The sequence below is a fragment of the Canis aureus genome, chromosome 11 (genome assembly GCF_053574225.1).
Source record: "Canis aureus isolate CA01 chromosome 11, VMU_Caureus_v.1.0, whole genome shotgun sequence".
NCBI lineage: Eukaryota > Metazoa > Chordata > Mammalia > Carnivora > Canidae > Canis > Canis aureus.
Genome location: NC_135621.1, coordinates 46,412,796 through 46,436,597, shown reverse-complemented (window position 1 = coordinate 46,436,597; position 23,802 = coordinate 46,412,796). Strand labels below are relative to the sequence as shown.

General features: G+C 35.8%; 1 protein-coding gene across 10 annotated transcripts in view; it reads right to left on the bottom strand.

Moving 5' to 3' along the window:
* Positions 1–23,802, bottom strand: part of TSGA10 (testis specific 10) — a 174,078-nt gene that overhangs the window by 111,824 nt on the left and 38,452 nt on the right. For all 10 annotated transcript variants that reach the window (XR_013389368.1, XR_013389369.1, XR_013389367.1 and 7 more), the window contains 5 exons: positions 13,617–13,732; positions 11,089–11,243; positions 6,531–6,586; positions 4,920–5,088; positions 2,937–3,047 (listed from right to left, as the gene is read on the bottom strand). Coding sequence is in view for 4 of the 10 variants with exons in the window: in XM_077915060.1 (XP_077771186.1) it covers positions 2,937–3,047; positions 4,920–5,088; positions 6,531–6,586; positions 11,089–11,243; positions 13,617–13,732 (607 nt within the window). In the remaining 6 variants the exon portion in view is untranslated. The remainder of the gene's footprint in view (positions 1–2,936; positions 3,048–4,919; positions 5,089–6,530; positions 6,587–11,088; positions 11,244–13,616; positions 13,733–23,802) is intronic.

The following is a 23,802-nucleotide window of genomic DNA, read 5'->3' as shown; positions in this document are numbered from 1 at the left end:
ATATTACTAAGAAGTAAAATATCAAATCTATGCCAATAAACAATATTCATAAATATACAGTCATAATGGGAATATGATATAGAACTAATTTTTAAAACCTTAAAGGGATCTTATTTCTTTTTTTAAAATTTTTATTTATTAATTTGAGAGAGAGAGAGTGCACACGTTAGGGCAGCAGCAGAGGGAAAGGGAAAGAGAGAATCTTAAGCCTGACTCTGGGCTGTATCTCATGATCCTGAGATCATGACCTACCTGAGCAGAAACAGTCAGTTAGTCATTTAACTGATTGAGCCAACTAAGTGGCCCCAGGGGATCTTATTTTTGAAGGAAAACAATCAGCTCCACAAATGATATACTATATTGAGTAATCATTATGAGGCTATTTTTAAAAAGCATATTTTAATAATAATGGTTTGGTCAACTCATTCTTAAAATGTCATTTATAATTTTGGTAATTAATTAAAAGGCATTAGATCTCTTTCTCTCCTGTTAATATGCAGTGAATCTCTCTCTCAGAACCATAAAGTGACCAAATTGCAATAAGCAATGTCTCACTGTAATAAGGCTTTCAAATCAGATTTAAGTTCTCACCAGTATGATTAATTATGAGACTGATGAACTGAAATTCAGTTAATATCGCCACCTTGTGGTTTGGTTATTTATGACTAACATACAAGATTTTTGCCAAGTCTGTTAGTTACTAATAAGTTAACATACTAAACTACTGCACTGGCTTTCAAGATTCAGATATTCAGAATATGCCACTAGAAATCTGATGTGTTTTCCACTATTACACTAAAAATAACAGTTGTGTACACAGTGTGTACCTGGGAGGTACATAGTAATAGTATACATAAATTGAATTTTACCCCATCAATCTTCACCCTCTACCTTTCTATAGCACTCACTGTCTACACCATTCTCTTAACACTACTTCATAGCTTTACACTATTAGGTGTGGATGTCCAGTCTCCCCAATAATATTCTGAATTCCTTGAAGATAGAAACCATTTTTTAAATATTAGCTTTCTGACTAAAATATGAACTATTTTTATACTAAATGTAGTTTTGTGACTCCCAGGTAACACACGATTCAAAGATTAAGCAGTAAAAATGTTTGGTATTAAATGTCTGTCTTGGCCAACAAATACCTAGTGTACTTCCTTCCCCCTGAGCTTCAAGCAGTCAGAGTAATGTGGGACCCAAGAGAGGCAACATTATAAAGAAAGTAAAACTATTCTTTGGTGTTCTGCAATTCCATCTTCCAGGATTTTGGTTACCTCTTTCTGGTGCTGCCCCCCACCTTTTGTAAACCACAGCTACCTCTGGTCCACAGGCTAATTACAATACTCCCCTATAGAAAAACTGAGGCTGTCTCAGCTGGAATCCTTTGTGCTGAATTATGGGTACAGCCTCTCCTAAATGATCTCCCTATTATCACCCACTTATACACTCCCCTCTAGCTATAGAACCTACTTTTTTTCCTCTTACACCTTTGCTCATTTTGTCTCCACTGCTTGGGGTGCCATTCTGTTTCCTGTTTTTCATCTCTGGCACCTCAGCAACTAGCATACTACAATGCTGAATGAATGAGCTAATGAATCAAGTATTCAACAATTTTTAATGGACCCATGGTTTATTCTCTCAAGGAACTGCCTAGATCCATCTAGCTTTGTTGTAAAATGAAATCTGTTAAAAACAAAACAAAAATCTCATACTAGGATGCTACCAGCTGAGAGAACCTTGATGTGTGATGTCTGAAAATACAATTCCACAACCTAAAAGCCCCAGTCACTAATAGTGGAATTTCAGGTAATATGACAAGCTAGGGAGAAAAAGGAAAGTGTCTAACACTGAATGAAAGCTTAGTACATCAAATGTTCAGATACTCATTGATTTACATTCTACCTTATATATACCTAATGGTTCACTGTCCTAGGTCTATCTTCCTTGGGCCTTCTTCCCAATTGCAAATGGGCCACTGGGACTCAGAGAGGTTGAACAGCCCACGTAAGTCCATGTTAATAGTGAGAAGAGGGGTCAGACCTCTGACTTTGAAACTTCCATGTGTTTATGGTATTATGTTGCTGGCACCTTAAAATCGAGACATGTAGGAAACCATCTGCTTTGCCAACATAAGGCTACTGCCTTACTGCCTTACTTGCTTAGGGAGTCCTCAGAATCTCTTCTCTCTCAAGGTCTTAAACAATCTTATACACACCAAAAATGCTCAAGAAATATTTGTAGACTAATATTAAATGAGATGTTAAATAGAACAAGGAAAACAGTTTGGGGGTAGAAAGTTCCTATTAATGGTTTGAGTGGTATATAAGGAACACTATATCTATTATAGTAATCAATCCAGCAACAGTATTTAGATAATATTTTACCAAATGCACATACCTAACATCCTTGGTCAAGCTGTCTGTTTATTCCAGAGTTGGCACACCTATATCCAGATTTATTTGGTATTAGCTGTTACTAATAAAGGTGCCTGGTCATATGGTTACTAACAGAGAAGTACAGAGCAGAGCCATCTACTCTCTGATCCTAAGAAACAGATGGCCCTACAACAAGGTGATCAATTCTGATCTACTACACAATCAGATAGAGCCTCTTTTGTCAAAGGTCTGTAAACTGAAAACTATCATGTCTCAAATATAAGTGAGCCCAAGTTGATTCTGGTCCCTTATCCTTCATTCAGTTAGGAGGAATCCACTTATCTAGAATGGCTAAATGGCATACTAAAAGTGACATATTCTTGAGTTACCTTTCTGGACATTGGTGATATTCTAAATATATACTAAATCCATCATTGTCAATATAAAAATATTCTATATATTAAAGAAAGACTTGGTTCAGCTATCCCTATGATCAATAACTTCAGCAAAATCTCTTAGAAATCATGAGCAAAGAGGAAAAAACTATATACATACTTCAGATTTTAATATATTCTTCAGCTTGTTAACCTCCAAATTAGTATCTTGGACCTTCTGTTTTATGTCATTTAGTTCATTGTGCGTATCATTCAATTTTTTAGACAGGGCCTATAAGAAAAAGATAGCTAGATTTGACTACAAAAAAAGTAATAACAATTGCTTTATGTCAAAACCACCATAAATCTTAAATATTTTTAATAATGATAAATAAAAATCTCATATATAAAACTCTAAAAACCAAAAACACCTCAAATCTTCCTGCCTTTTAATACCACATTCTTTGCCATAAAACCTTGCAAACTCCTTCCAGTGAGTCGAAGTTCATTTAACCAAACCTCTATCTAAACTCGCCTTCACAATTTGTTTGGCTAATGGGGCAATAAACAACAGGACACAAATATAGGCTTGAAAATTGTTTATTTATTGGGACTTTCTGTTGCTGCTTTTGGGAATACTACAACCATTACCATGTGAATAAATCTGGATGAGGTTGTGGGATAATAGGAGACATGAGGCCTATCATCCCACTAGGGAAAAAACAAAACGGAAAATACAAGAATCAAAATAGTAAATGAGCAAATAACTCAAACAGACAATTCACAAAAATGAAGCACAAGTAGGTAATACTTGAAAAAAGTTAGTTAATCAAAAAATTTTTAATTTTTTAAACTTTTAAATGTTTACATTTTAATTCTAAATTTAAATAATTTTTAAATACTATTTTGCCCTCCAAATCAGCAAAGAATTAAACTTATTCCATTATAGCAAAGAATGAGCATTTCCATGTATCTTGGAGTAAACTTAAACTTAAATTTGTAAAAAGTAAATCTGTGACCTACTATCTACTATCTATAATCTATTTCAAGAAACTTTTTTTTCAAGAAACATTTTTAAATGCTCATAAAAACAGGAAAGGCAAATATGCTGCTTGACTATCTTATCATGTAGAAAAAAGCATGATATAAAGTAGAATGAGGTTTTATACCAGTTACATGAAAAAGTTCATGTAAATAAAAGTACAACAATTTTTTAAAGTACATTGAAAACAGTAAAAATATATGTTAACAGTGACTATTTCTGGGTGGTAAAAAGATGTTTAATCTAGTTTTTCATAAATATATTTACCTTTAGCCTATTTGCTCTAGCTATAAGTAGGTCCTATAAATTCATACCTTTGTTATTACTGCTATTCATTAATTTTTTAAAAATAAAAAGTAGTGCAGCAATTGCACTACTGGGTATTTACCCCAAAGATACAAATGCAGTGAAACGCCAGGACACCTGCACCCCAATGTTTATAGCAGCAATGTCCATGATGGCTAAACTGTGGAAGGAGCCTCAGTGTCCATAGAAAGATGAATGGATAAAGTAAATATGATATATATATATATATATATATATATATATATATAATGGAATGTTACTCAGCCATTAGAAACAACGAATACCTACCATTTGCTTCAATGTGGATAGAACTGGGGGGTATTATGCTGAGTGAAGTAAATCAATCGGAGAAGGACAATCATTATATGGTTTCACTTATACGGGGAATATAAGAAATAGTGAAAGGGATTATAGGGGAAAGGAGAGAAAATGATTGGGAAAAATCAGAGAGGGTGACAAAGCATGAGAGACACCTAACTCTGGAAAATGAATAGGGGGTAGTGGAAGGGGAGTTGGGACGGGGGGATGGGGTCACTGGGTGATGAGCACTGGGTGTTATATGTTGGCAAATCAAACTCCAATTAAAAAATATACAAAAAAAGGAAGTATTTCCTAAAGTTTAATATAAATCTATTATATCATCACTCCCTCTCTCTCCTTTAATACTTTATGTCTGAGAATTTCATTTAGAAATTATGTGGTATATTCTATGTAATAAAGGTTTAAAAAGTGGCTGATTCCAAAGCCTGAACTCTTCTACGAAATGAAATGAGGACTGTGTCTCAGAACAAAACAAGATTCTAGGAAAAAGTGTACCTGGTTTTCTTGTTTAGCTTTAGAAAACTGTTCTTGGAGATTGTCATTCTCATGAGCCAAGATATCTCTTTCCCTGGCAATCTGAGCCAGCTCATCATTTGTTTCATCCAATTGCCGACGCATTCTGGAAATGTCTTGTTCACACATAATTAGGGCTTCAGTAGACTGTCTATTCCACAAATCAGATAGTACATAAGAAGAAACATTTTACCAAAAACAGAATAACTAATTCTCGTAAGAAAGAAGATGGACAGTTAGCATGAGAACATTTGACATACTAAACACATTTAAAATTTAAATGTAGTTGATTGGAATTTCTCTATGTTACCCACATTTCACTATAAAAAGGGATGCTAGGGACGCCTGGGTGGCTCAGTGGTTGTCTGCCGTCAGCTCAGGGCGTGATCCCAGAATCCTGGGATTGAGTCCTGCATCGGGCTCCCTGTGTGGAGCCTGCTTCTCCCTCTGCCTTTGTCAATGCCTGTCTCTCATGAATAAATAAAATCTTTAAAAGAGGGCAGCCCGGGTGGCTCAGCGGTTAATGCCACCTTCAGCCCAGGGCCTGATCCTGGAGACCCGGGATCAAGTCCCATGTCGGGCTCCATGTCGGGCTCCCTGCATGGAGCCTGCTTGTTGCTTGTCTCTCTCTCTCTCTCTCTCTCTCTCTTTCTGTCTCTCAAGAATAAATAAAAAAATAAAATAAAATAAAAAATCTTTTTAAAAAAGGGGGGATGCTAAATATACATGTCAATGATTTGCTAAGTATTTAGAAAACTTCTGATGTTCAACTATAAGAAAGCCTTCACCCTACCTGTAGCTGCTATAGCTTAGTCTTTGCAGTTTCCTTGTCCTCTCGCCTCTTAAAAATTAATGGTTCTCAGGGCTTAACTCTCGGCCTCCTAATTCTTCTCACTCTACCCCTTCTCTCAGAAAATCCTATTCATAGCCATGGCTCCCAGCTCCATCTTCAGATGACTCTGAAATCTTATCTCCAATCTCAGCCTCTTTCACTCCAAACTCATATTTAACTGATTATTAGACATATCTACAAGAAATTCTCAAAGGCTCTTCAAATTCAGAGGAAAATCATGTTTCCACATACTTTCATAATGTTCAGTATTCATCCCCAGTCAAAAAATTGGCATTCTCCTAGATTATCCCCCTCATGTTACTCCTTTCTCCCAACTCATCCACCCCAATCTATCATCATCTCTTCCGCCTGGGTAATCTTTCTAACACAAAAATCTCCCCAATGTTCTTTAATGATTTCTTACTGTCCAAAAGATACAATCAAGACTCATTTGTCTATACCACTGGCCTCTGACTATTTAGCCTTTCCTTCCATCACTCACTTATACTTTGGGTTCTAACACACTCACCTACTTGTCATTCAAGAGGCTCTTAAACATGATCTGTGGTTCTTTTCTATTCTTTTCTTGGTGTTGTTAACACCATATTTTCTTTATTTCACTAGACAGACTATGCCTCCTTTCAACATTAGAAAGTTATAACCTTATATGTATCACTAAGCCCCTTGTCTCCTACTATCTGTACCTAACATAGTACTTTGCCCCCAATAAGTGCTCAAATTTTTGTTGAGTGATGACTTACCTTGATGCCTGTTCCATCTCAGCAATGATATTCTTCATGCCTGAAATGGTCTTTTCCTTAAAAAGTAATATAAGTATTAAATAAAAAATTATTTTAAACTATTTCTTTTAAAATTGAATGAACAAAGAGAAATGTTCCTCTCCCTTTTTGATTCTCATTTGGTTTTAAATATTTACGTTCTATTCTTCTTTTTTACACTTTAAAACTAAAGCCTGATGTACTGGTGTATTTGTAATGGATAAAAACAAGATTGTGCTTATTAAAGACTACATTTTGGTGCACTGATATGAGATCAATGTAGCAAATACTTGGTTAAAATGTTTTGTGTAATCACCCAGCAACACAAGGACCCCATAAGGACCCTGTTTTTGCTGGCAAACCAGTGGTTTGGCATTGGAGTGTTGTATACTGGGAACAAGACTGATTCACCTCCTCACTTCTCCAAGTTGTAAAACCAAGGAAAGTGAATCATATAACACTAATTTTAGTTCTGAGGAATAACTTTGATCAAGTAAGTTATTTATATTAGTCATCAACAACACCTTCAAAAAGCCATTCCAACTGAATTACTTATTAAAAAAATACTATTAATTTTAGGTGTAACTAATAAAAAGGTAAGCATTAGGCCTACAGCAAAGGTATAAAAAAATCAACTACTGACATTCTCCCTTTACAAGGGTGTGGTGAGGGAGTAGAATTAATGGAGTCATTTAAGATTGAAGTGGGTGTGAATATCTTAATGCCATCAATATCATCCCTATACCTCCCTTTAAAACTCTCAATAAAGGGATCCCTGGGTGGCTCAGGTTTAGCGCCTGCCTTTGGCCCAGGGCGCGATCCTGGAGTCCCAGGATTGAGTCCCATGTTGGGGTCCCAGCATAGAGCCTGCTTCTCCCTCCTCCTGTGTCTCTGCCTCTCTTTCTCTCTCTCTCATGAATAAATAAATAAAATAAAGCTTTAAAAAGATTTTTTTAAATAAAAAAAATAAAACTCTCAATGATCTTGAACTAGTTACAGATAACTGTACATAGATACTTAGGGCTAGCATTAGACCTAAAAAAAGTAGGAAAATTATTATTTCACTAAATAACTACAATTCGTTTTGCCTTTTGAATTTTCAAATCCTTAGTAACCAAACAGCAAGATGAAAAACTAAACCTATATTTCCAATCAGGTTTATCTCTGTTTCTCTTCTTTCGAGAGACAGTTAGTTGCATGTGTGTAAGTGTGTGTTATTTTCCTTTATTCGTGTATGTGTGTTATCTGCCTTTATTCATGTACTCCTCTCCAGGGTATTTTTAGCTTCCAGTTGCTTTGTGGTAGAATGGTGCAGAGTCCACATTAGGCAGTAATGCATATGAGAGCATATCCATTAAAATACTATTAGCAAAGCAGTTAAAAAAGCACAAGCCAATAAAAAGAAAATACTGCTTAAAATGAAATATTTATACAAGGTTTTGAAATATAACAATACATTCATAAATAAATTATAAAAACTAACTGGACTTCTAGTGTTTCTGAAAGCCATTACTTGGCTAAGCTTTCAATATGATTTATAAGTCTATACAGGACTTTACTGTATCAATAGAAATTTATATTGAAAGTAAAATTTTCTGAGAACATTGTAAAGCATCCAGGATAACAAAATTACTGGGTAGAATCTAATAACATATCCTCAGCCTATTTTTCTCTTAATATGACCCTAAAATCACCACTTCCCAAACTGTTGAAATCTATTCCATCATTATCAATTTAATATTCCTTGTACAACCTCAGTAGGCTTGTCCAGAGACAGAGGCTCAAGTTAATTATTAAAAATTCAACGTGTATGGGATCCCTGGATGGCTCAGTGGTTTAATGCCTGCCTTTGGCCCAGGGCCTGATCCTAGAGTCCCGGGATCAAGTCCCACATCAGGCTCCCTGCATGGAGCCTGCTTCTCTCTCTCTCTGCCTATGTCTCTGCTTCTCTCTCTGTGTCTCTCATGAATAAATAAATAAAATCTTTAAAAAAAAATTCAATGTGTAAAGGATGGTCATAAATCTACTTAGAAAAAAGGAACAAACTAAAATGTTATACAAATAGTTGTTTTATTATTCAAAAATATGTAAACTTGTTATCAAGTTTTCTAACTTTAATTGGTAGCAAGTAGTAAAACTTCTTTTAAAACTAGGATTACATAAAATAAAAAATAAAAAAAAATAAAACTAGGATTACAAAAAAAAAAACCTAGGATTACAAAAAATAAAAATAAAAAATAAAATAAAATAAAACTAGGATTACCAGAAAAAAATTTCCCCTTATTTACTAAAATGTACTTTTCCCACAGTAATTTATTTCTGTAATCACCAGATTAGACTCTAAAAGTACTGTTTTTTTAGTGAGGGGTATTTGAAAATTCAGCTCTGAAATATTGTGAGAACATTTCCTCTTTTGAATGTCTAACACTGTTTTAAAATGCTATTTCCCCTTCAGAGGATGGATGTATTTACATTCATGATCTTATATGAAGCTCTTGTTTTTTAAAATGGACTTACAACTCAATATTCCTTGTGAAGAAAAAATGTCAGTAAAGTTAGCAGAATTGAAGAAACTGAAATATTAGATATAGCAGAGGAAAATGATTCAGAATATTCTAAATATTAGTGTTTTTAAAGAAAATTGTGTTGAGTTATTCAAAAAGTGTTCTGAATAAAATGAGAGGCAAAACTCTATTCTCCACAAAACCCGTGTTAAGTAACCCATGTTAAGTAACTTAACCCATGTTAAGTAATGAGTGGGCTTTTTAAAAAAATAAGCCAAAATTTACTATCTCATGGACTTGGATAGCAAGATTTCAGTTGTGTTCATGATTCCCAAATTAACTTCACTTCAACTTTCTCTCCGAACTTAAAAATCCAGGAGCCGGGATCCCTGGGTGGCGCAGCGGTTTGGCGCCTGCCTTTGGCCCAGGGCGCGATCCTGGAGACCCGGGATCGAATCCCACATCGGGCTCCCGGTGCATGGAGCCTGCTTCTCCCTCTGCCTGTGTCGCTGCCTCTCTCTCTCTCTCTCTGTGACTATCATGAATAAATAAATAAAATCTAAAAAAAAAAAAAATCCAGGAGCCTATGAATATTTCAACTATGTGCCAAAGACATGTTAATATTATCTTCCCAAGCCTATTCTGTTTCCTAATTCATGCATGGAAATTATTCATGTAGTTCCTTAGCCAGAAAGCATATCTTGTCAATCAATCTTCCTTAAAAGAATTATTTCTCTTGCAAATACTGTCACTACTCTAATACAATTCCTATCATTTTACTTGTAGCTGGTATTATGGTATTCTCATTTCCTTATAATCCATCCTTTACATGGACTAAGAAGTGCCAGAATATTTCTTTCAAAATAAAGATCTAATTGTGTCGCTTCTTTTGCACTATTTCAAAGATCCTCCATATCCACAATGATAAAATCTAAACTCAATATCATACATATTTCCATGATTTGTTGCTTAACCCTCTCATCTTATCTTTTGTTCCCCAGCCCTGTTCCTATACTGATGTCTCCTGAAATTCTCTTATGAAAACCTCTGGGCTTTCATAGAAGCTGCTTTACCTGTCTGGATCACCCTTTCTCTCACTGCCCCCTTCCTCTAAGTCTTGCCCTGGCTATTCCTAGTGATCACAAGGCAGTCCAGGCATCATCACATCCTGGAAGTCTCTCTAGATCTTTTTCCTCCCCTAATCCAATCCCTAGGCTGAATTAGATGTGTTTATGCCTAACTCCATTCGCACATTGTGCCACATTGCTATGGCACTTAGCACATTCCATCATGATAGCATCTTAATTTATCTTCCTTCCAATTATACTATAGGCTTCTGGAAGATGCACTTACTATTCTCAGTTTCTAACATTATATATGGTACATGTCAATAAATGTTGAATGAATGGATGGATGGAAAAAATGAATTAGATCCTTTGAGAGGAAAAAGACCTTATTCCAATGATGCTGCCTTTGCTTAAATTATTTGTGGAAAACAGTTTGGGAATTGTCTTTAGAATTGGCTTATGAAATAGAAAAGGGTATCAATATTTCCCTGCCTTTTTGGCAATACTTTTGTTATTATTGAACAATAAAAAATGTGAGATAGAGACTATCATCCAGCTTTATTTACCGGTTACATATGATTTACTCTCAAAGGCTGAGGATGATATAAAAATATGTTCCTAGTTTTGAGCACAAATGCAAAGGTAGTTTTAATAAACATATTGCTTCCTAAGGTGACTATCTGAAGATATAAGTTCTGGTGTTCTTTTAAAAAGAAATCAGTCTCACTGCTTTATAATTTTGATATTTGAATTAGTTATGGTCAGTGAATATTAATCACAACTTTGAGAAAATAAATTTTAAAATATTAGCTGGTGGAATTGAGCACACAGTTCCTAACATTATCTTGAAATATTTCAAAATCAGATTTTATAGTTTCAACTCTCTAGAAAAAAAATGGAGAAAATCCTATCATTTTATTCAGATTCAAGTTCAAACATTTCTTTTAAACCACAGTTCCCAGAACATACTTTCATTGCCAAACTCTCTCCAAGGGATGCAATATTCTCAGATTTTTTATCCAAACATGCTTGCAGGCATTCCTTTTCTTTAGCCAGATCGTTGAGGGTTGCACCAAGAATGCTGATTTCTTCTCTCTGGGCAATACTTTGCCTGGTAAAATTATCTAAATATGTAATCATAAATGCATTATTTTAATCAAGATAATTTTTTTCCAATTCAAGCAGACTAAAATACTTTTCTTCTATATTGTGTCCAATGACTAAAAGTAAGTACTGTATCCTAAATAAAAAATGGCTTTTGTTGTTAGTGATTAAAAACTAAGATGAATCACGAAGTTCTAAATGACTCGTAAACATAAAAGCACAATTAATACATTTAAATTAGAACAGCAAAGGAAAACCCTGTATCACAAGTTCTCAAAGTAGATTTACATGTGTGGTAGGGGAGGAGAGGGTGAGTGGTCAAACTGAGTGGAATATTAAAACAACCTGTGATCTTTCTCTTTCTAATTTCCCCACCCTCTAGCCTAGAATCACCAATGCATTTAAGTTGGTAACTAAAGGATCTTAATAAAATATTTTTTAGGTCATTTTCAGAGTCAAATATCTCCTGATATTCTGATTTTGCTAAAGTAGGGTTATAAAAATTCCTAGGGGAAAAAAATTAAACATCCCAGGAAGTCTAATCTGTGATAACATTGGCAAGCCAATGTCAATGTTGAAGGTCTGACTGACTGGTATAGAATAGTGGTTTTCAAATTGTGGTTTTTCATCCAGCACCATCAGCATCATCTGGGAACTTGTCAGAAATATAAATTTTTAGGTCCCATACCACACCTACTGAATCAAAAATTCTGAGTAGGCAGAACAATTTAGGTTTTCACAAGCACCCCACCCACCCGTGTGATTCTAATGCATGACAAAGTTTGAGAACCACCTGAGGAAATTAGTAAAGATACAAAAAGCCTTGGCCATATCTTACTTCAAGGAGCCTAGCTCCAGTGATGTTTATTAGCTCGCCAAGTGATTCAGATAAACACTAAAGTTTGAGAACCCCTGGTCTAAAACTCTACATGGGAAGCTCTGTTAGACCAGACCTCTAGGTATATCCTTGCCAACAGTCGTCCAGAGAAGTGCTACAGAAGGTAACACCACATGCTAAGAGGATAATCTATACAGTACTTAAAAATACATCATGTCCCTTTTACAGAGTACTGTCTTTAAGGCAAACCACTCCTTTTAGGTATTCTGAATTTGAGTTCATTTCCATTGGCATAAAATAAATAAATTTTAAAACTCTACAACAGCTGTAGTATTTCCTAGCTTAAAAAACATCCTCAACCTCATAGCTCACTCAAGCTACCACACCATATTTCTGCTTCTGTTAATAACTAGGTTTAAGAGACTTCTATTCCTCCTGTCCCTACTTCAATTCCCAATCACTCCTCAACCTCCTCCATCTTCAACATCCAACACTCCATTCACACTTTTTTGGTCAATGTTACCAAAACTTCCAGTATGCCAGATCCAATCAATATGTTTTCATCCTCATGTTATTTTGCCTCTCAAAAGGATCTGACAATTGATCATACCCTCCTTTTAACGTATTTTGCTCTCTTGCCTCCCAAAATAACACTTACTTCTGGGTTTTCTTTCTACTTCTTTGGCTTCTTACTCAGTCCTGGATCCTTTTCTCCTCATTGTCTATTATTTTCCCTAGGTATTTCATGGTTTTAAAATGCCATTTACACGCTAATGTGTCTCAAATGTATATCTTTAGCTTAGATTTCTCTTCTGAGATAAGAACTTATCTATTTTACTGCTTACCTTATATTTTTACTTAACTTAAAAAATCCAAAAATGAGTTAATATTCCCCTTCTATAGTTCTCTTGCAGTATTTCCTATCTTAATAAAAAACACCTCTACTCAGCTAATTGTTTATGCCACAGATTTTGAACTACAAAATAGAAAATGTTAAAAAAAAAATTCCCCATTTTAAAATGGGCTTTTTAATAGTCCTGGCCAAAATTTTCTTTCTAGCTATAAAGATTAAGCTATGACTGCATTTTCATAGAGATCACTGGTAAGAAACATAAATAGGACATAAAAACAATTTTCTCTATGAATCCAAGTGATAGCATAGATATAGTCAAATATATGTATACTTTCCATGAAAAGTAATATACAGATATGTACCATGTTTCATTACAACACTATGGACAAGCTACAATGTAGCATGAAACTGTAAATTTACAAGGGATCATGATAAATTTACAAAGTGTCACTGCTTTGTTAAGCTATTTCTTCACTGAAAAATAGGAAGCCATGTCTAAGTATTTATGGTCTAAGTATTTATCTAAGTAAAAAATTTTACTTAAAACCATTTTTCCATGATTTGTGGTTGATAAACTTTTAATTTATGTACCTATTTCCAAGTTTATCTATATAACAACTGAAAAGAAGAAAACATATTTTTCTACCAGACTTTAAAATATATACATATATAGATATAGGTATTTCGGGGGAAAAAACTCACCAATTTTTTCATCCAAGCACATAATTTTCTCCTGAGTAAGCTGTAGCTCATACTTTTTCTTAGCAAGATGTCGTTGAGTATCAGAGAGATCTTTTTCTGTATTTTCATATAAAAGTCTGTAAACATTTTAATAATAATACTAATTCTGAAATTTTTATGCTTTATCAACTTTTTAGGGTATTTAAATCTAAAAACTGGTAATTACAGTAATATACATTTTTTCTAATATTTTCTTTATAAAAGTAAATTATAGAAAGTTTGGAGAATCAAGTAAAAAGGGATCCTTAATCCACCACTCCATAAAAAGCTACTATTAGTATTTTGGTGTTCACTATTCAGTATTTTTTTCACAATATGTATTTTAAAGTTACTATACTATAAATTCAAAATTGAATCCTTTATCATTTTTAATCAATTTTTTATTTTTATTATTTTTTATCACTTATACTTAATCTTTAATATTTTTCAGTCCTATAATACCGCTCTCCAAATCACCATTTTCTGGCTGAGAAGTATTATATGAGCAATAGCTATTACTTTAAGTAAATACAATCATTTATTTAAGTACTCCCCTATTATTGGACATTTAAGTTCATTTTGTTTTTTTGCTATTATTAACAAATTTCTAATGAACAGAACTTCATTCCACAAACATTTGTTAGGTGCCTAGTATGTACCAGGCACTGGGTGCTGAGGAAGCTATGGTGAAGTAGGTAGGCATAGTCAATAAACAATTTAACAGACTGTAATTTCTGGCAATATGGAAATAAGATAATCAGAAAGTCATCTGCAAAAATGCTTAGACACACTAAATAAGATGTATGAAGCATCATTTTTTAAAAAGATTTTATTTAATTCATGAGAGGGACAGAGAGGCATAGACACAGGCAGAGGGAGAAGCAGGCTCCCTGCAGGGAACCGATGCAGGACTCAATCCCAGGACCCCGCAATCATGACCTGAGCAGAAAGCAGCACTGAGCCACCTAGGCGCCCATGAAGCATCATTTTAAATGTATAGAAAACTTATAAGAATTTGTAAGATAAATCAGAGCCGTAAGACTATGAACTAGTATTATATGTGGCTGGGATTTCCCTGTCTCAGTAGCCTAAGGTCTTGTGTTTTAACTCAGAAACAGAAGATGAGGACGTAGAGATGTCTGCAATACAAGTATGAGACCTCGGGTGCCTGGGTGGCTCTGTTGGTTAAACATCTGCCTTCAGGTCAGGTCATGATCCTGGAGTCCTAGGATCAAGCCCCACATTGGGCTCACTGCTCAGTTAAGAGCCTGCTTCTCCCTCTCCTTCTGTCCCTCTCTCTGTCCTTCTCTCTCACTCTCCCACTGTCTCCAATAAATAAATAAAACCTTTAAAAAAACCCACAAGAATGAGAACTACGATCCTCCAATGAAAGCCAGTGAAACCTATACCATTAGTGGAAATAATGGAAAGCTATATCATTTCCACTAATAGAAATGTCAAACTAGAGAAAATCAGCTCATTAACCATTACTAGGCACAGGGTAACAGTAACAACTAAAAGTCTTTCTTGAGAATTCTTTTTTTTTATTTAAAAAAAATTTTAAGATTTTATTCATTCATTCATTCATTCATTCGAGACACACAGAGAGAGGGAGAGACATAGGCAGAGGGAAAAGCAGGCTCCCCACAGTGGGCCCCATGCAGGACTCAATCCCCAGAGCCTGGGATCACAATCCGAGCCAAAGGCAGACACTTAACTACTGAGCCAAAAGAATTTGTAGCTAGACCATATAAAGGACTTTCATAAGTTAATGATAAAAAGATAAACAACCAATTAAATATGGGCAAATATTTGAAGAGACATTTCACTAAAGAGGATAGAAGAATGGCAAATAAGTAAATGACCAGATGATCAACATCACTAATCATTAGGGAAAAGTAGTTAAAACCACAGTAAGATACTATACATCTACCCATATTACTAAAATTAAAAAGACAGAAAAAGTGTGGGCAAAGATATAAAGCAACTGGAAGATATAAAGCACCGCTAGTGGGAATACAAAATGTTAAAACCATATTGGAAAACTGTTTGAAAATTTCTCCAGAGTTAAACATATCTATCATATGATTCAACCATCCTAATCCTTGGTATTTACTAAATATATATATATGTGTATATATTCGTATATACACACACATATATATATATACATACACACACACACACACACACACACACACAGACTTTTGTTTGTAGCTGTACTTGTTAGAACCAAAAAGTGGAAACAAATCAAATATCTATTTGACATATCAATATAACAGAATACTATTCAACAATAAAAACAAATTAACTTCAGATATAATATAGATAAATCTCAAAGTAATTATGTCCAGTGAAAGCAGCTCAATGAAGAGTACATAGTATATTCCATTTAGATAAAATTCTAGAACACTTGAATTAATTTTTTTAAAGATTTTATTCATTTATTCATGAGAGACAGAGAGACAGAGAGGGGCAGGGACATAGACAGAGGGAGAAGCAGGTTCCATGCAAGGAGCCTGATGTGGGACTCGATCCCAGGACTCTAGCATCATGCCCGGGGCCAAAGGCAGGCGCCAAACTGCTGAGCCACCCAGGGATCCCCACACTTCAACTAATTGAATAATGACAGAAGGATCAATAGTTCCTTGAGGAGGGAATGGCAGGTGGGAAGAGCATCAGGGAAGAAAAAGAAATACAAGGAAACTTTTGAGGATGAGAGATATATTCATTATATTATGAGGATAATTTAATACATGTATATATATATATGACAAAGTTTATTAAATTGTAACTCTTAAGTATGTGCAGGTAACTCATATTGTATGTCAATTATAGTATAATAAAATTGAAAAAAAACAATAAAGCTAAAAGGTAGAAGTGTGTGTATAAGTAGAAATGCTATTATCTCGATAATATGTATCCCCAAATAATGCAAAAATAGGGAGATTGAAATATTGAAAGATCGAATTTGAATTAAAAAAAGATTACTCATACTGATGAAGTCCACAGAAGATAAATCATAAAAAGCTCCAATTTAACACATAAAAGTGAATGTTAAGATTATTAAAATTAGAAGATTTGTTTCACTTAGTTTTTCTTTTTTGTATTTTTAAAATTTTATTTAAATTCAATTAACATATAATGTATTATTGGTTTCAGAGATAGAGGTCAGTGACTCATCAGTCTCATATAATACCCAGTGCTCATTACATCACGTGCCCTTCTTAATGTTCATCACCCAGTTTACCCTGTCCCCCTACCCAATCCCCTCCATGACTCTCAGTTTGATTCCTATGCTTAAGAGTCTTTTATGCTTTGTCTCCCTCTCTGTCTTGTTTTATGTTTTACTCTCCTCCCCTACTATTCTGTTGTTTTTTTTTTTAAGATTTTATTTACTTACTCATGAGAGACACAGAAAGAGGCATAGACAGAGGCAGAGGGAGAAGCAGACTCCATGCAGGAAGCCTGATGTGGGACTCGATCCCAGGACTGTGGGATCATGCCCTGGGCTAAAGGCAGACAGTCACTCAACTGCTGAGCCACCAAGGCATCCCCTCTGTTTTATTTCTTAAATTCCACATATGAGTGAGATAATTGTCTATGATTGACTTATTTCACTTAGTGTAACATCCTCTAGTTCCATCCACCTCATTGCAAATGGCAAGATTTCATTTTTTTTTGACAGATGACTAGTAGAGTCCACTGTATATACATATATAACACATCTTTTATCCACTCATCTGCCGATGGATATCTGGGCTCTTTCCGTAGTCTATTATGGACACTGCTGCTATAAACATGGGGTGTGTAGGGACTCCTTCAGATCACTACATTTGTATCTTTGGGGTATATACCCAGTAGTGCAATTGCTGGGTCATTGGGTAACTCTATTTTCAACTTTTTGAGGAACCTCTATACTCTTTTCTAGAGTGGCTGCACCAGCTTGCATTCCCACCAACACTGTAAGAGGCTTCCCCTTTCTCTACATCCTCACCAACATCTGTCATTTCCTGACTTGTAATTTTAGTTATTTAGTATCTTATTGTGGTTTTGATTTGTATTTCCCTGATGCTAATTGATAATGAGCATTTTTTCATGTGTCTGGTGGCCATTTGTATGCCTTTTTTGGAGAAATGTCTGTTCAGGTGTTCTGCCCATTTCTTGATTGGATTACTCTCTGAGTTGCTGAGTATGATAAGTTCTTTATAGATTTTGGATACTGGCCCTTTATCTGATGTACCATTTGCAAATATCTTCTCTCATTCTGTAGGTTACCTTTTGGTTTCATTGACTGTTTACTGTGCAGAAGCTTTTTATCTTGATGAAGTCCCAATAGTTCATTTTTGCCTTTGTTTCCCTTGCTTTTGGAGACATGTTGAGCAAGAAGTTGCTTCTACCGAGGTCAAAGAGGTTGCTGCCTGTGTTCTCCTCTAGGATTTTGATGAATTCCTCTAGGATTTTGTTTTTCTTTGTTTTTTTTTTTTAATATTTTTTTCTTTATTTATTTATGATAGTCACACAGAGAGAGAGAGAGAGAGAGAGAGAGAGGCAGAGACATAGGCAGAGGGAGAAGCAGGCTCCATGCACCGGGAGCCCGACGTGGGATTCGATCCCGGGTCTCCAGGATCACGCCCTGGGCCAAAGGCAGGCGCCAAACCGCTGCGCCACCCAGGGATCCCTCCTCTAGGATTTTGATGTGAGACGCCTCACATTTAGGTCTTTCATCCATTTTGAGTCTGTTTTTATATATGATGTGAGGAAGTGATCCAGTTTCATTCTTCTGCATGTAGCTGTCCAATTTTTCCAACAATATTTGTTGAAGAGACCGTCTTCAACTCAAATACATGGAGGTTAAAAAGCATCCTACTAAAAAATAAATGGGTCAACCAGGAAATAAAAGAATAATTTTTAAAATTCATGGAAACAAATGAAAATGAAAGCACAACTGTTCAAAACCTTTGGGATGCAGCAAAGGCAGTCCTAAAAGGGAAGTATATAGCAACATAGGCCTTTCTCAAAAAACAAGAAAAGTCTCAAACACTAGACCTAAACTTACACCTAATGGAGCTGGAGAAAGAACAGCAAATAAAACCTAAACTCAGCACGAGAAGAGTAGAGAAGAAATCAATGAAATAGAAACCAAATGAACAGTAGAATGGATCAACAAAACTAAGAGCTGGTATTAATTCTTTGAAAGAATTAATAAGAATGATAATCCCCTGGCTAGACTTATCAAAAAGAAAAGAGAAAGGACCTAAATAAATAAAATCATGAATGAAAGGGGAGAGATCACAACCAATACTGAAGAAACACAAACAAATAAGAACATATTATGAGCAAATTTATGCCAACAAATTAGGCTATCTGGAAATAGACGCATTCCTAGAGATATATAAACTACCAAAACTGAGACAGGAAGAAATAAAAATCTGAAAAGACCCACAACCAGCAAGAAAATTGAAGCAGTAATCAAAACCTCCCAATAAACAAGAGTCCAGGGCCAGATAGCTTTCCAGGGGAATTCTACCAAACATTTAAAGAAGAATTAATACCTATTCTTCTGAAGCTGTTTCAGAAAACAGAAATGGAAGGAAAACTTTCAAACTTTTTCTATGAGGTCAGCATCACTTTGATCCCAAAACTAGACAAAGATCCCGCCAAAAAGGAGAATTACAGACCACTATCCCTGACGAACACGCACACCAAAATTCTCACCAAAATACTAGCTAATCAAACAGTACATTAAAAGAATTATTCGGGCAGCCCAGGTGGCTCAGAGGTTAAGCGCTGCCTTTGGCCCAGGGTGTGGTCCTGGAGACCTGGGATCAAGTCCCACATCAGGCTCCCTGTACAGAATGGAGCCTGTTTCTCCCTCTGCCTGTGTCTGTGCATCCCCCCTGTGTCTCTCATGAATAAATAAATTAAATATTTAAAAAATAATAATAAAAGGATTATTCACAGACACTTGAGTGGCTCAGTGGTTGAGCGCTTGCCTTTGGCTCAGGTCATGATCCTGGGGTCCTGGGATGGAGTCTTGCATCTGGCTCACTGCAGGGACTCTGCTTCTCCCTCTGCCTCCCTCTCTGTGTCTCTCATTAATAAACAAATAAAATCTTTAAAAAAAAATAAGGATTATTCACCATGACCAAGTGGGTTTATTCCAGGGCTGCAAGGGTGGTTCAACATCTACAAATCAATCAATGTAATACACTACATTAATAAAAGAAAGGACAAGACTCAAATGATCCTCTCAATAGCTTCAGAAAAAGCATTTGACAAAGTACAGCATCCTTTCTTGATTAAAACTCTCCACCTTGCAGGGACAGAGGGAATATATGTCAATATCATAAAAGCCCACAGCAAATATCATTCTCAATGGGAAAAAACTGAGAGCTTTTCCCTAAGGTCAGGAACACAGCTGGGATATCCACTCTCACCACTGTTGTTCAAAATAGTACTAAAAGTCTTAGCCTCAGCAATCAGACAACAAAAAGAAATAAAAGGCATCTGAATCAGCAAAGTAGTAGTCAAACTATCACTCTTTGCAGATGACATGGTAGTCTATATGGAAAACTGAAAAGACATGATTCCAAAATTGCTAGAACTCATACAGGAATTCAGCAAAGTGGCAGGATATAAAATCAATGCACAGAAATCAGTTGCATTTCTATACACTAACAATGAGACAGAAAAAAGAGAAATTAAGGAGTCAGCCCTATTTACAATTGCACCCAAAGACATAAGATACCTAGGAATAAACCTAACCAAAGAGGCAAAATATCTGTACTCAGAAAACTATAGAACACTCATGAAAGGAATTGAAAAGAAACGGAAAAATGTTCCATGCTCATGGACTGGAAGAACAAATACTGTTAAAATGTCTGCTTCACTTAGTAACAGTTCAACTGTTCAGAACAATGCTTTCAATGAGAATAAACTAGAAAATCTGGGGAGCGGTGGCAGCATGGAGTTAAGTGGGCAGTGAAGAATTATTTGATCAAGATTTGAGAAGAAAGAAAAATAGGTAGGTCTGGAATATGAAAGTTGTTTTCCAATCTTAAAGAAATTTTTGAGTCAACTAAAGGTAGAGACTGAAAAGCTGAGTAACAACTGTGACAATCTCAAGAAGTTAGGGTACAAAAACAGGAGTCCAGTCACGAAGGGTGGTACAAAAATAGGAGTCCTTTCACAAAGGGTGAAAGCTTGAGTAACCACCTTTCCCCCACACATACAAATTTGTTTGGGATGCTGAATAGTTAAACCAAAATATTTAAGGGTAGCTTCAACTTATCTCAGTTCAGACAAAAACAAATATATATCCTCTCTGGAGGAAAATAACATCCTAGGTTCAAATGATTTCTATACGTTTTCATATTCAGTATTCTACACTCAATCAAAAATAACCAGACACAGGATGCCTGGGTGGCTCGGTAGTTGTATGCCTGCCTTCGGCCCAGGACATGATCCTGGAGTCCCAGGATCAAGTCCCACATCGGGCTCCCTTTCTCTGCCTTTCTCTGTGTGTTTCTCATAAATAAATAAATAAAATATTTAAAAAATAACCAGACACACAAAATACATATGAATGGGAAAAAGTTAAGAAAAACAAAAGATACCAAAAATAGACCCAATAAAAATAGAGCCATACAGAATCAAGATAATGGAGTTATCAAAAACAGAACTTAGGGCAGCCCCAGTGGCGCAGAGGTTTAGTGCCGCCTGCAGCCCAGGACGTGATCCTGGGACCCTGGATCGAGTCCCACGTCAGGCTGTCTGCATGATGCCTGCTTCTCCCTCTGCCTGTGTCTCTGCCTCTCTCTCTATGTGTCTCTATGAATGAATAAATAAAATCTTTAAAAAAAAAAAAACAGAACTTAAAAAAAAAACTATAGTTAATATATCTAAGGAGATAAAAGCCAAGATAGAAGGTTTTTTTTTTTTTTTAAGATTTTATTTATTCATGAGAGACAGAGAGAAAAGCAGAGACACGGGCAGAGGGAGAAACAGGCTCTATGCAGGGAGTCCGATGTGGGACTTGATCCCAGGACTCTGGGATTGCGCCCTGAGCTTAAGGCAGATCCTCAAACTCTGAGCTACCCAGGTGTCCCCAAGATAGATCTCTAGAGGGACTTGAAAAAATATATTTTAAAAATGTCAAATGTAAATTCCAGAAATGAAAAATGCAAAAACCAAAATTAATTCAACCGATAGCTTTAACAGCAGGTTTAACACAATTGAAGAGGAAATGGGTGAACTAGAAGAAAGGTCAGGAAAAAAGATTAAAAGATGAAGGGGCAAAAGTACCATCTGAAATGAAAACAGTGGAGAGTTTTCTAAAACTAATGAAGGCTATCAAACAACAAAGTCAAAATATCTTAAAAACCTAAGGATAAATAAAAAGAAAACCACACCTAGGAACATTTAGTAGATAAAAAGCAAACATTAAAAGAATATCTTACAAGTAGAGGGGAAAAGATAAATTGTACTCAACAGATCAAAAATAAACTGATACAGGTAGAGTTACTATGCTGCTCTGTCCCTGGGCACTCTGGCTGCCCAGGAAGACATCAGGGGAGCTACCACTGTATCCTTGGCTCATGGAAGAAGGTAGCAAGGGGTTTCAGTGGTGCTATTACAAAAGCTTACTTAGCTTTTAGTGAAGAACTAACTACAGTGGACAATGGAGACAAAACATTCTCTGCACAATTCCTATTATGAAATTCTACCTAATTATCTTTATTCAACATGCATCTGGGGGAAAAAACACTGTCTACAGGATGGTATAGTAAATCAACAAAAAGAAAAACTTTGAAAATACAGTGAAATTCCACTGTAGTCCAAATGAAGAATCTTTTAAAATGCCTTGACAAATTATCTTCTAAGCTTTTTTCTTGTAAAGCAGCATTTAAAAATGCAAGCAAAGGGGTGCCTGGCTGGCTCAGTCGGTGGATCGTGCAACCCTTGATTGAGGTTGTGGGTTCAAGCCCCACATTGGGTATAGTGATTACTTTTTTAAAAATCTTTAAAAAATGCATGTTAAAAATCAGAAGCATAAATGTAACAAGCCTATCAATTTATAAAATGATGGCTCCTGAAAGACAAATGGACTGTGGCAAAACCTTCCAGTGTACACCACAGCTACTCTTCTGCTATTACACTGCAGCCATATACTTTCCAAAATAGCCATTTCCCTTGTACAATACAGGGATCCATCTATTAAGAAAAACAGAAAGGAAAACTACATGCATAATCAGAAGTTCTCAAATCAAACCTTTAAATCACTGACCAATAAACTCACACATAAGATAGACATTTAAGCAATAGAAACCTCAGAAATAAAGCTGGTAACCTTTGGCAGACTCTCGTAATGCTAGTATCAGAAAAGACTTTTACAGGGCAGCCTGGGTGACTCAGTGGTTTAGCACCATCTTCAGCTCAGGGCGTGATCCTGGAGACCAGGGATCGAGTCACATGGCAGGCTCCTTGCATGGAGCCTGCTTCTCCCTCTGCCTGTGTGTCTCTGCCTCTCTCCCTGTCTCTCATGAATAAATAAATAAAATCTTAAAAAAAAAAAAAAAGACTTTTACAACTCCAAGGTATATTTAGAACTTTAAGCAACCTACGTTTTTTTTTTCCCCAAATGCCCAGAGTCTCAGAATAGATTTTGGTTGCTTCCAAGCTTGGGCAATCATGATTAAAGCTGCTGTAATCTTGTGTAGGTTTTTGTGCCACACAAAGATTTCAACTACTTTGGGGCACCTGGGTGGCTCAGTAGTTGAGTGTCTGTCTTTGGCTCGGGTCATGATCCTGGGGTCCTGGAATCGAGTCCCACATCAGGCTCCCCATAGGGAGCCTGCTTCTCCCTCTATGTCTCTGCCTCTGTGTGTGTCTCCTGAATAAAGAAAGAAAATATTAAAAAAAAAAAAAAGATTTCAACTGCTTTGAGTAAATGCCACAGAATGCTGTACGGTAAGAGTATGTGTAGCTTTGCAGAAACTGCCACACTGTCTAATAAAGTGGCTGTACCATTTTGAATTCCCACCAGCAATGAGTAAGAGTTCCTGCTGACCCACATCCTCACCAGCATTTGTTGTCAGTGACCCAGATTTTGTCCATTCTAATAGGTATGTAATGGTATCTCACTATTGTTTTAATTTGCATTTCC